Source organism: Megascapheus bottae, chromosome 15 (genome assembly GCF_031878675.1).
Source record: "Megascapheus bottae isolate mThoBot1 chromosome 15, mThoBot2.hap1, whole genome shotgun sequence".
NCBI classification, from domain to species: domain Eukaryota; kingdom Metazoa; phylum Chordata; class Mammalia; order Rodentia; family Geomyidae; genus Megascapheus; species Megascapheus bottae.
The window spans coordinates 20,118,672-20,131,768 of NC_143523.1; the positions used below are offsets into that span (position 1 = coordinate 20,118,672).

The window sequence follows — 13,097 nt, forward strand, 5'->3', positions numbered from 1 at the left end:
TACGAGTGAGGATAAATGCAAGGGCTCTGTATAGAGGAAGCTAATTCCCTTTGAGTGTGTGTGAAGTATGAGCTCCTTGCTGAGATTTGGCGGCAGTGGCTGGGAGGAGGCTGGGCCACTTCTGAAAGCAGTCCTATCTCTCCCTCCCCCAGGGAAGAGGAGTTTCTGGGGCCTGGGAGAGGAGGTAGATGGGAAGCCTCCTCTCATAACCTCCCATAGCCTAAACCTGGACAATGGGAAAAATGAAGAGATGAAGATCAAAAAAGAAGGAATCGAGGACCAGCGATGGAGGTTCAATGAGTCTAGACATAGCCAGAAGGCTCTGCAGCTCAGGAAACCTGACCCCAAGAGGCCAGAAGGAAGGCGAAAGGTGTAAGCAAAAGCAGGAGGGCAGGACTGAGACTTACTCTGACAGGAGCAACTTGAGGAAATCATGGAAGGACAGACTGCTAGGCATGGCTGAGGCAAGAAAACCACCACCACCATCATGTGGAAAACGGAAAGGGCCTCTCACAGGGCCACACAGGTGCCACCCTGCATGGATACAAACTTGAATATGGAGACCCCCCTAGTGTCTTTCTTAGCCTAGATTCCTCTTAGCTTTACTCTAGTCTTTGGTGGTGGTGGTGTGTGTGTGTGTGTACACACATGTGCATGGCGCTCACAACATACCAATTCATAAGACAGAAAAGATGATGTGTTCCTGAGAAGGAACAGCTCTGAACCCCATCTTCTTCATGGCTGTTTTCTGTCTTTCCCTTTTTCCTTTCTCCCTCTCTTTCTCTCTCCATTTTCTCCATTGCTCTCTGTTCCTCTCTCCCACTCCCTTTCCTCCTCCATCTCCTCTCTCCATGGCTCCCACCTGCCTGCGTTCCAGTCTTGAAGTCCTTACTCAATCAGGTTGATGAAAAAATAATTTGAGCAGGGTCCAGTTTCTTCTGGTTTCTTACTTTCCTAAGCCTGGGGATACTGAGCTTAGAACTGGCCACGGGGTGAATATCATCTAAGTTCAAGCTGAGGCCCCCTGAACTTGAGACTGTCACATTGCCTAGTGCCCACGTGCTTCCAGACTCACCAACCCCTTATTGAGTACTCACAGTGTGCCTGGAACTGCACAAGGTGTAATCTCCTTGTGTGTACCATGGGAGAGCCTGTCCTGGGCCTCCCTGCCTCCCGGGCCTACACTCAAGACTGAATACATAGTCGTCTCACTGAATGCTGACTGTGGGCCATGAAATTGTCTCTGTACTCCAATTGTTTTAACTCGGTCACACATCATACATGAACATTCACATGGTAATCTCTATTCATATAGCATTTCTTATGAAATGTAATCTAAAGAGACAAGGAGATTCAAAGGGGATCCTCTTGGCCTCCTTCTAGGCTGCACACTCTCCAGACATAAGTATTTCACTTATTTTGTGTGTGTTTGAACTTGGGGCCTCATGCCCCCCCCACCCTTAGCTCTTCACTCAAGGCTTCTGCTCTTTCATTTGAACCACACATTCACCTCTGGAGGTATGATTCATTCTGACTAATTAAGGATAGTCTCTCAGATTTGTCTTCTTGGATTGGTTGCAAACTGAGATCTTCAGATCTTAGCCTCCAGAATAATTAGGATTACAGGCATGAACCAAGCAGGCCTGGCTTCCAAACATAATCCTGTATCTGTACTGGAACTTGAACTTGGGACCTTGTGCTCTTTCTTGGGGTTTTCACTGAAGGCCACTTGAGCTGTACCTCCACTTCCCAAACATCCCTATAAATCTTACACTGAGGTGTACATTAAAATCATCTACAGAAGCCTAAAGAGAGAAGAAAGGGGTTCAAGATGCAGATCACTGCCTTAAAGTCTATTACAAGTCAGGCTTCTCCCCCTGATGCTACAGATCAGACTCAGAGCATTGCCCATGCTATGTGAGCACTTTACCACCAAGCTACGTCTCCAGCCCTTGATTTTTTGTTTTGATTTTTAAATCATAATACTGCACAATTGTTTTTAAAAGCTCCTTGAATGTGTTAGCAAACTTTGTATTTATCTTTTAATTAAAATTTCTTGAACTGAGCCGGGAGTTTGGCCCAGTGGTAGAGTGCTTACCTAGCATGCAAGAAGTCCTGGGTTTGATTCCTCAGTACCACATACATAGAAAAAAGCCGGAAGTTGTTCTGAGGCTCAAGTGGTAGAGCTCTAGCCTTGAGAAAGTCCAAGGACAGTGCTCAGGCCCTGAGCTCAAGCCCAGGACTGGCAAAAAAAAAAAATTCTTGAACTAACCAAACACAGAAAACTTAATTTTAAAAAATGTTAATTAAGCCAGGCATGTGGCTCACACCTGTAATCCTAGTTACTCAGGAGGCTGAGATCTGAGGATTGTGGTTCAAAGCCAGCCCAGGCACTAAGGTCCATAAGACTCATTTCCAATTAACCACCAGAAATCTGGAAGTGGGGCTGTGGCTACAGGGGTAGAGCAGTAGCCTTGAGCTGAAGAGCTCAGGGACAGCGCCCAGGCCCAGAGTTCAAGCCCCATGAAACACACACACACACACACACACACACACACAGGTTAATTATCCTACAATGATTGAGGCTCTTTTCCCCTTAAAAAGAACCTTCTGGGGCCGGGAGTTTGGCCTAGTGGTTAAAGTGCCTGCCTAGCATGCACGAAGACCTGGGTTCAATTCCTTGGTACCACATACATAGAAAAAAGCCGAGGGCTGGGAGTTTGGCCTAGTGGTAGAGTGCCTGCCTAGCATGCACAAAGACCCGGGTTCAATTCCTCGGTACCACATGCATAGAAAAAAGCTGGAAGTGGTGCTGAGGCTCAAGTGGTGGAGTTCTAGCCTTGGGAAAGTCCAAGGACAGGGCTCAGGCCCTGAGCTCAAGCCCAGGACTGGCAAAGAAAAAAAAAAAAAAAAGAACCTTCTACGTTTGCATAAGAGATGACAGTATAGGAAGCGGGAGGAGGGGGAAGGAGAGCCCAGCCCCCCCTCTGCTTCATAGACTAAACGAGGAAAGATCATTTGAAGATATGTCTATTACAAGAGACATGTGATTGAGCCTCTGTCAGTTCCATTTCCAAACAGAAATCTCTATATAAACAGAGACAGTCTAGCTTAAATTATGTGATGCTGTTTTCAGAACATCTGTGGCAAATAACTTGTTTTCTTGAGACAGGATCTGACTATGTAGCCCAGCCTGGCTAGAATCCTCCTGACTCAGACTCAAAGTACTGGGATTACAGGACTGTACCACCATACCCAGTAATGTAGGTCACTTTTTGATCTCACCTTGGGATCATACTTGCTCCATATGGCTATGTGTTCTTGTGGGGAGGATAAGGCTTAAGAAGGCCTGCAGGTTCCTCCTGAGAAGGCTGGACACCATATGGGGAATCAGGCTAGTTCAGGCTCCCATCTCTCAGCTAGGCTAGCCATCATGAAAGGTAGGACAGGAGACCATTGTGCATTGGGAACTCCAGTCTCTCCTCTGCTTTATATACAAAATTGCCTTCTTGGCAATGGACTCCTCAAACTCTTATCTTAGGGGCCCAACTCCATTAGGTGAAATGTACTAAAATATATATCACCTCCCACATGAAATATTTTCTTGCCTTATACGTATTTTTGCTAGTCCTGGGGACTGAACTCAGGGCCTAAGCACTGTCCTTGGGCTTCCTCAAGGCTAGCGCTCTACCACTTGAGCCACAGCACCACTTCTGGCTTTTTCTGTGTATTTGTTACCAAGAAATCGAACCCAAGGCTTCATGCATGCTAGGCAAGCCATGCTCCCAGCCCCAGCCTTACACATTTTTTTTTGCCAGTCCTGGGGCTTTGACCTCTGGGCCTGGGCACTGTCCCTGAGCTCTTCAGCTCAAGGCTAGCACTCTACCATTTGAGTCACAGCACCACTTTCCCTTACACTTTTTTTTTAAAGGAGCTTTACAAATTTGACTTTTGTCAACATTGGCCTACAAGGAATTCATTGAATTGATAACGGGTTTTATTTCCAAGCTATCACGTAAGTGTTGAGTTCCTTGCCAAGTGTGAAAAACCTAGTCTTCCAAATATAATGAACTCTTTAGGAATGCTACATTTAATGATTGATGAAGTCAATACACTGTTATGTTTTATAGGCAAATAAATGAATAGGTCTTAATTTTGATTTTGAAGTTTCCTTTCATAATTTGAAGCCAACAATATTTTTTTTCTAATTGCAAAAGGTCCTTTAAAAAGCTCCTAATCCATCTGGGTGCCAGGCTCCTGTCTGTAATCCTAGCTACTCAGGAGGCTGAGATCTGAGGATCATGTTTCCAAGCCAGCCCAGGCAAGAAAGTCTGTGAGACTTATCTCCAATAATCTACTCACAAAAAGAAGTGGCACTGTGGCACAAGTGGTACAGCACTAGCCTTTAGCCAAAAGAAGCTCAAGGATAACACCCAGGCCCAGAGTTCAATCCCGAAGACAAGCAAAAAAAATCCTAATCTGGGGGCTGGGAGTTTGGCCTAGTGGTAGAGTGCTTGCCTAGCATCCACGAAGACCCGGGTTCGATTCCTCGGCACTACACACATAGAAAAAAAAAGCCAGAAGTGGTGCTGAAGCTCAAGTGGTAGAGCTCTAGCGTTGAGAAAATCCAAGGGCAGTGCTCAAGCCCAGGAGTGGCAACAAAAAAAATCCTAATCTGAATCTCTTCCCCTTCCTGGCTTCTCTCTCTCTCTCTCTCTCTCTCTCTCTCTCTCTCTCTCTCTCTCTCTCTCTCTCTCTCTCTCTCTCTCTCTTTCTTTTTTGTCAGTCCTGGGGCTTGAACTCAGGGCCTGAGCACCATCCTTGGGTTTTCTCAAAGTTAGAGCTCTACCACTTGAACCACAGCACCATTTCTGGCCTTTTCTATGCTTGTGGTACTGAGGAATCAAACCCGGGTCTTTGTGAATGATAGGTAAGCACTCTACCACTATGCCAAGCTCATGGCCCATTCCTGTCTTTTCTTCATCAATTTAACTAGTGACCTGTCAATTTGATTTTTTTTCAAGGCGTCAGCTTTTTTTTAAAAAAATTTTACATATAGTTTTTTTAAATCTCTATTCCATTAGTTTCTGTTCCTGTTTTTCTACCAGCTTTAGTTGTGTCATGAGGTTATTTACTTGTGCTGTTTCTGTTTTATGTGCACACTTAGAGCTATGAACTTTCCTCTCAACACTGCTTTTACAGTATCCCAGAGGTTCCAATATGATATGTTTGCATTTTAATTGAATTGTAAGAAATTTCTCCTTTATTTCCTTCAGTGACCTACATTTTGCTCAGCAGTGTGGGGTTCAGTCTCCACATGTTTGTTTTCTGCAGTACATTTTGTTATTGAGAACTAATTTGATTCCATTGTGATCAGATAGAAGGCAGGAGGTTATCTTGATCCTTTTGTATTTGCTCAAGATCTTTGCATGTCGCTTGGTGTGGTGGCTCACACCTATAATCCTAACTACTCAGGAGGCTGAGATCTGAGGATCAAGGTTCAAAGCCAGCCCGGGCACTAAAGTCCCTGAGACTCTTATTTCCAATTAACCACCAGAAAACTAGAAGCGGTGCTGTGGCTCAAGGAGTAGGGCAGTAGCCTTGAGTTGAAGAGCTCAGGGACAGTACCCAGGCCAAGTTCAAACCCCATTACCAATGGAGAAAAAAAAATTGTCCCATGTCCTAAGATAGGTCCATTTAGAACAATCCATGGGCTAAGGAGAAGAACATGATTTGTGTGGCTGTTTATCAAGTCCATTTGGGTTTTGGTGTCTTTTAGTTCAAAAGTTTCTTTGTTGACCTTTTGTCTGGTTGACCTGTCCTTTGGTGAGAGTACAGTATTAAAGTCACCCACTATTATTGTACTGGGGTCTATCATGTTCTGTAAGTCTGAGTGTTTGCTCAATGTATATAGGTGTCCCATTGTTTGATGCATAAATATTTTTTTCCATATTCCTGATTTTATTTTATTTTTTTAAATTTTTTTATTGTAATTAGTAAAAGGGTTACATGATATTTGCCAGATAGAAGGTGCATTAATTCACATACATTGATACCCTTTCACATGTCTTGGTACCCATTTCCCTCCCCTCCTTGATGCATAAATATTAACCAAAGTGATTTCCTTTTTGTAGCTCATTCCTTTTATTAATATGTAATGACCTTCCTTGTCTTTTCCTACAAATTTTAATAAGAAGTCTATTTTATCAGATACCAGTATGGCTACTCAAGCCTTCTTACAGGATGCATATGCATGAAAGATCTTTTTCCATCCCTTCAGTTGAAATTTGATTATAAAATGGTTGGATCTTGTTTTTTTTTTAAATCCAATCTGCTGTTCTATGTCGTTTGGTTGTGGAGTTGAGCCTGTTTATGTTTGATGTTACTATGGACAGATATATCACGTTCCCTGCCATTTTTTTTTTTTTGCCAGTCCTGGGCTTGAGTTCAGGGCCTGAGCACTGTCCTTGGACTTTCTCAAGGCTAGAGCTCTACCACTTGAGCCTCAGCACCACTTCCGGCTTTTTTCTATGTATGTGGTACCAAGGAATGGAACCCGGGTCTTCATGCATGCTAGGCAAGCACTTTAACCACTAGGCCAAACTCCCGGCCCCGTTCCCTGCCATTTTGTTATTTACCTATAATGTGCTTCTTTCTTCTTATGTTTATTAAACTAATCTTCTAGTGATTTTTACTCAAGGCTGTGTTTCCTTGAAATAAATGTTATGCTGATGGTATTACAATCCCAGACCTCAAACTCTACTACAAAACTAACAGAAACAGCTTGAGGGCCGGGAGTTTGGCCTAGTGGTAGAGTGCTTGCCTAGCATGAACAAAGACTCGGGTTCAATTCCTTGTTACCACATACATAGAAAAAAGCCAGAAGTGGTGCTGAGGCTCAAGTGGTAGAGCTCTAGCCTTGAGAAAGTCCAAGGACAGTGCTCAGGCCCTGAGCTCAAGCCCAGAACTGGCAAAAAAGAAAAGAAAATGCAAATCAAAGCAACTCTGAGATTCCATCTTACTGAGGTAAGATTGTCCAACATCATGAATTCAAACAACAACATATATATATATATATATATATATATATATATATATATATATATATATGTTGGCAAAGATGTGGGGAAAAAAGGAACCTTATTGCACTGTTGGTGGGAATGTAAACTAGTTCAATCACTCTGGACAGCATTCTGGCTTCCTCAGAGCCGAGTAATGGAATGGTGTGCTGGGTTGCACCTCCAGGGTATCCTGAGGCCTGCACGCTGTGACATGGTTCCTGTGCTGGGTTGGGATTTTTTTCAAGTCCATCCTGAGGGAGGCACCTTTTTCAGGCAATGGCTGCTCATTGAGTCCTGAAACCAGCTCTTCCCTATATGTAAGAGACCCTCAAGACTCCCTAGGTGCAGACATTGTTCTCTGGATGGTGGCCAGGGAGCACCCAGCTGCCTAGAAACACAAAATAGATTTAAGAGAATATGACCAAAGACAGGTTAAAGTCGTTCAACATCTTGTTTCACTCCTAGAGGCTTTTAATGGCTTTTACTTGGCAGGAAAGCCTTTCCTGAAAGGTTTCAAAGACCAGAGAATCATAAAGGTGAAATATGATAAATATGACTACATAAAAATGTAAAATGCAGCTAGGTGCTGGTGGCTCACACCTGTTATCCTAGCTACTCAGGAGGCTGAGATCGGAGGATCATGGCTCAAAGCCAGCCCAGGCAGAAAAGTCCCATGAGACTCCTATTTACCACTCAAAACCTAAAAGTGGCACTCTGGCTCAAATGGTACAGCACTAGCCTTAAGCACAAAGAGGCTCAGGGACAGCACCTGAGTTCAAGCCTCACAACCAACAACAACAAGAAACTAAAACTTCTTTATGGCACAGTTGAAAGCCACCTTTCCAGGAAGCCAATGGTCTAAATTTACAAGCATCTTCCTCCTAGCACAGGAAGTGGGCATTTCTCCAGCTCCTGCTGGTATGTACCTTTCCCCTTCTCCCCACCTTTCCCCAGAGGGGGTCCCAGAGGCACTCCAGGTGAGCCTTTTGGCTAAGAACAGGGATCTCAGCCCTGTGTTCTACTATATCCCTCTCTTCTTTTCTCCCTTCTCAACTTCCTTCTCTACACACCACTAGGTGGCACCTGAATGCCACGAGAGTCCCCCATTGTCCTGTGTCAAACTTTTTGAGGAATCCTCAAACCAATCCAAACACCTTTACAGATGTTTCCAATTTGTTCTTTTCCTCTTACAGACTGCAGAGTTATTCTAAGGGAAAATGTGTGTATCTTTCTAGCTTCCACTATCTACTTGGTTATAAAGAAAACATGCCCTAGAGGAGTCAGGCCTATTCTGGAATTGGTGCCTACTAAGCCACTTCATTTATAGGAGATTGGATATCTGGTAGCCAGCAGAGGTGTCTACTGCATCTTGGTCTAAACCAAACCCAGTCATGAAGGCAGATTTCCCCAAACTTAAGTAAAATCATGGTTTTCTCCATGCTTACACTGTGCTACCCAGTTGGCTGTGCCATTATCTGGCTCTCTGCAGGTGCTCAGGAAACCACTGTGGTTATATCACTAAAGATCAAAGGTTGTGGTGGACAGCAGGGGTACTTCCTACTCGGCCATCTGAGGCCTCCATTACTCTCCAGCCTGACTTCTCCCCCAAAACATAGATTGGCTCTGTTTATCATGGGGATTTCTTTTTGGAAATAAAGCTGATAATAGAATCTCTCCGCGGCACCCCTGCCTGATTCTGCCCACTTCTCTGCCTTTGCTGATGCTCAGCTTTCTACTGGAGGACCGGTTCTCCATGACCTTTCTCACAGCAAACACTGACATGAGTTCCAGAGCTCTTCTCCATGACATGATGTCACACGCCTTTAATGCCAGCGCTCAAAAGGCTGACGCAAGGAGGATCGTGAATCACAGGCCAGAGTGGGCTATATATGACGAGAGCCTGACTAGGGGAAAACAAACTTTCTAGCAGGCTTTAGGCAAGCACAGACTTTCTTGACTAGCACACAGGACATTTTCCTGAGCTGATGAACTAAGTCATGCTTTGATTTGGAGAGCACAAGATAAAGATGCTTTGGCTCAGCTGGTATCTTTGCCTTATCATACCCAGAATTTGCCTGTCCCGGGCTAGAAGCTCTACCAGCTGCTTGTCTGAAGAGAAGTGGGATTGGCATGGAGAGCTGGGCAGGGCTCATTTGCTTAGGTTCACTGCCTGCCCTCCCCCAGAAGGGAGTGGCGATGAGGACAGACAATTGCTTACTGAAAACAGCCTGATTCTGCTGCAGGTCCTCAGGTGGACATCAATCCCAGCTTTCTCCTCATTCCCTAAGTCCAGTGGCCCCCAGCCTCCCAAACCTGTCCTGCTGCTACCATGGATCGATTCTGCATGTTCTTCCAACATTTCCAGTCCAACTCCGAGTCTGTGATGAACGGTATCTGTCTGCTGCTGGCTGCGGTCACGGTGAAGCTGTACTCCTCCTTCGACTTCAACTGCCCCTGCCTGGCCCGCTACAACACCCTCTACGGCCTGGGCCTGCTGCTCACGCCCCCCCTCGCCCTCTTCCTCTGCGGCCTCCTCCTCAACCGGCAGTCGGTGGTGATGGTTGAGGAGTGGCGCCGGCCTGTGGGGCGGCGGAGGAAGGATCTGGGCATCCTCAGGTGCTGTCCTATGCTTCTCGGTGAACCGCGGGCATTGTCAGGGCCACCCTCACCCAGACCTGGCTGCTAGCAGATGTGCCCCTTTCCCAACTAGGGACCATCCGCTCCAAGATCGGTGTGCTGTGTGTGTGTGTGTGTGTGTGTGTGTGTGTGTGTGTGTGTGTGTGTGACTGGAGCTTCAACTCAGGACTCAGGGCCTGGGTACTTTATTTTTTTTTGCTCAAGGCTGATTGGCACTCTATCATTTGAGCCATAATTCCACTTCCAGCTTTCTGCTGTTTAATTGGTAATAAAAGTCAAACAGTCTTTCCTGCCCAGGATGGCTTTGAACCATGATTCTCAAATCTCAGTCTTCTGAGTAGCTAGGATTAAGCATGAATCCCTAGCACCTGGCCAGTCACCATATATTTTCATTTATTTTTGGTAGTAGTGGAGATGGATCTCATGTTTTGCCACTCTGCCTGACCTGCAGCCCTGAAAAACCTGTCTTTAAGGATGAGCAGTTTAAGGCAGAAGTTAAATGATTTGGCTAAGCTCTCATAGCTAGTACCTAGATTCTCGCTCAGGCTGACTCTGCAGCTGGATTGCAGCTGCCTTTTGTGACCCCCCACTTTTCTCGGCCTGCAGATACATGTGCTCCTCTGTACTGCAGAGAGCAATGGCTGCACCCCTGGTCTGGATCCTGCTGGCTCTCCTTGATGGGAAGTGCTTTGTGTGTGCCTTCAGTAACTCCGTGGATCCCGGGAAGTTTCTGGACTTTGCCAACATGACCTCCAACCAGGTGCAACTCTTCCTAGCCAAGGTGCCCTGCAAGGAAGATGAGCTGGTCAGAGACAGTCCTGCTCGAAAGGCTGTGTCTCGTTATCTGCGGTGTCTGTCACAGGTAATCAGGGTGATCTTGCCCTGCCTTCATGCCCCCTGAGATTCCTTCCCTGCATTGGGTTGGGGTTGGGGCTGGGCGTGGTCCATATTATTTCCCAAGGTTCATAGAATGAGAGAGGCGAGGTCCAGGGCAGGAGCAGGACAGAATGGAAGAGTGGAGAATGAGCATGGGGCCATCAATATTTATTTACCCCAGGATAGGTAGCCAACAGTCAGCCAGACACATGCCCAAGAGGCTGGATGGAGAGCAAGGAAGTTCTGGAGATGTACTGCTCTGCCTTGTGCCATGCTGGTTAGAAATAATTCAGAGCCTGGATGTTGTCCCTGAGTTTTTTGGGTTCTGTATAGTGTGTGTGTGTGTGTGTGTGTGTGTGTGTGTGTGTGTGTGTGTTGCTCAAGGCTCGCACTCTACTGTTTGAGCCACATTTCTACTTTCAGCTTTTTGCTCATTAATTTAAGCCCCAGAATTGATTTAAAATGGATATGCGAATAGGTAGGTAAATAGCTCTGATGAGGGCCTGGGAGTGTGGCCTAGTGGTAGAGTGCTTGCCTAGCATGCACAAAGCCTTGGGTTCAATTCCTCAGAAAAAGCTAGGAGTGGTGCTGTGGCTCAAGTGGTAGAGCGCTAGCCTTGAGAAAACTCAAGGACAGTACCCAGGCCCTGAGCTCAAACCCCAGAACTGGGAAAAAAAAAAAAAAGATCTGATGAAAGATGAAATGAGAAGTAAAGGAAGGGACTTTAGAGTGCCGGTGTCACACTGTCCTCTTCACCTCCAGGCCATCGGCTGGAGCATCACCCTGCTGCTGATTGTGGTGGCCTTCCTGGCCCGCTGTCTGAGACCATGCTTCGACCAGACAGTCTTCCTGCAGCGCAGATACTGGAGCAACTACGTGGACCTAGAGCAGAAGCTCTTTGATGAGACTTGTTGTGAGCATGCACGGGACTTTGCACACCGCTGTGTGCTGCATTTCTTTGCCAGCATGCAAAGTGAACTACAGGCTCGAGGGCTGCGTCGGGACCCTGAAGGCCAAAGCCTGAAGCCCCCCAAGTCCTCAGAGCCCCTAGAGGACCTTGATGGAGGAGGCGGGAAGGCCCACCTGCGTGCAATCTGCAGTAGAGAGCAGATGGACCATCTTCTACATGCCTGGTACTCCAGCAAACCACCACTGGACCTTGTGGCATCCTCTGGCATCTGGGGGGTGAGCCTCAACCACCGAGTCCCCATGGTAGTGCCCAGAACCCGGCTATCCCAGCACACAGATGTGTAAAGACCCTCCTGAGCTTAAACAGCAGCAATGCTCCCATGTAAAATGCCCGTGATAACACGAATCCAGGGCCGGCCTACTCTTTTGGCCTCCTCAAATAGCTCAGTTGTTGGTTGGTTTTCAGAATGTGGCAGACACCATTCTCTTTGGGCTATAGTGAAATGCAGGTTCTGATCCAGTGCTTCCAATGGTGGGCCCCACAGTCGCATTTCCACACAGGCTCCCAGGTCATACATGGTCACACATGCTCCTGGTCACATGTACTTCTGGTCTGTAGACCAAATCTTGAATATCAAGAGTCTGAATAGACCTGTCAAGGGTTCTAGATTTTAAATATCTATTCTACGTAATGAAAATAATCCTAAATTCCTCAGTATACTGTGTCCCATTGAAAAACTTATGTACTACCTATGTAATAAAATGCTAGAGACATTTTCATTCAGATTAGGAAGAACAAAGCAAATTGTCCCTGAAGATGATGGTAAGAGAAGGGTAGTGGCAGTTGGTGGTGAGCTGATGGCTCACACTAGGAGTCTTTTTGGAAGGCTGAGATCTAGAAAATCAAGGTTCAAGGATATCCCTGACAGAAAAGTTGGAAAGACTTTTTTTTTTGGTCCATCGTGGGTTTTGAACTCTGGGCCTGGGCTCTGTCCCTGAACTCTTCAGCTCAAGACTACTATCCTACCCCTGGACCTGGGTGTTGTCTCTGAGCTCTTCAGCTCAAGGCTTCCACCCTACCCATTGAGCCACAGAGCCACTTCTGGTTTTCTAGTGTTAACTGGAGATAAGAGTCTCACAGACTTCAGTGCCTGGGCTGGCTTTGAACCACAATCCTCAGATCTCAGCCTCCTGAATAGCTAGGATTACAGGGGTGAGTCACCGAACCCGGCTGGAAAGACTCCTTCTTATAGTGATATATGCCTGTCATCCCAAAATTATGAGGGAGGCTGAGATCAAGAGGAACTGGCAGGAAGACTAAAATAGGTAAGTGGAGGTCCAGGGGCATGTTAAGTTCCTCTTAAGAGCTCTAGTTAGTACCTCTTGCCAGTCTCTTCACATGAATGGCTGTGATTTTCCTGTTGAATGTGCCTTTTCTGTGTTTGAAGGCCAGGGGAGGCTGATCCCTTCCCAGCTCCCACCAAGGTCTGTCTCAAGCTAGCAAGGAGACAGCTTCCCCAAGGGCAGTTCCTTCCTCAGACCTGCCTTCCGCTCCTAACTGGCAGGGCTACACTGCCCCCCACCTGCCCACTGCCAACACCATGATCCTTTCCA

General features: G+C 46.3%; 1 protein-coding gene across 1 annotated transcript; it reads left to right on the forward strand.

Annotated features, from left to right (window-relative positions):
* Nucleotides 1–9,390: 9,390 nt before the first annotated feature.
* Calhm3 (calcium homeostasis modulator 3) lies at nucleotides 9,391–11,869 on the forward strand. Its single transcript, XM_090346896.1, has 3 exons — nucleotides 9,391–9,677; nucleotides 10,305–10,560; nucleotides 11,337–11,869. The coding sequence occupies exons 1-3, from the start codon at nucleotides 9,391–9,393 to the stop codon at nucleotides 11,826–11,828; spliced, it is 1,035 nt and encodes a 344-aa protein (XP_090203022.1). The 3' UTR covers nucleotides 11,829–11,869.
* Nucleotides 11,870–13,097: the final 1,228 nt, after the last annotated feature.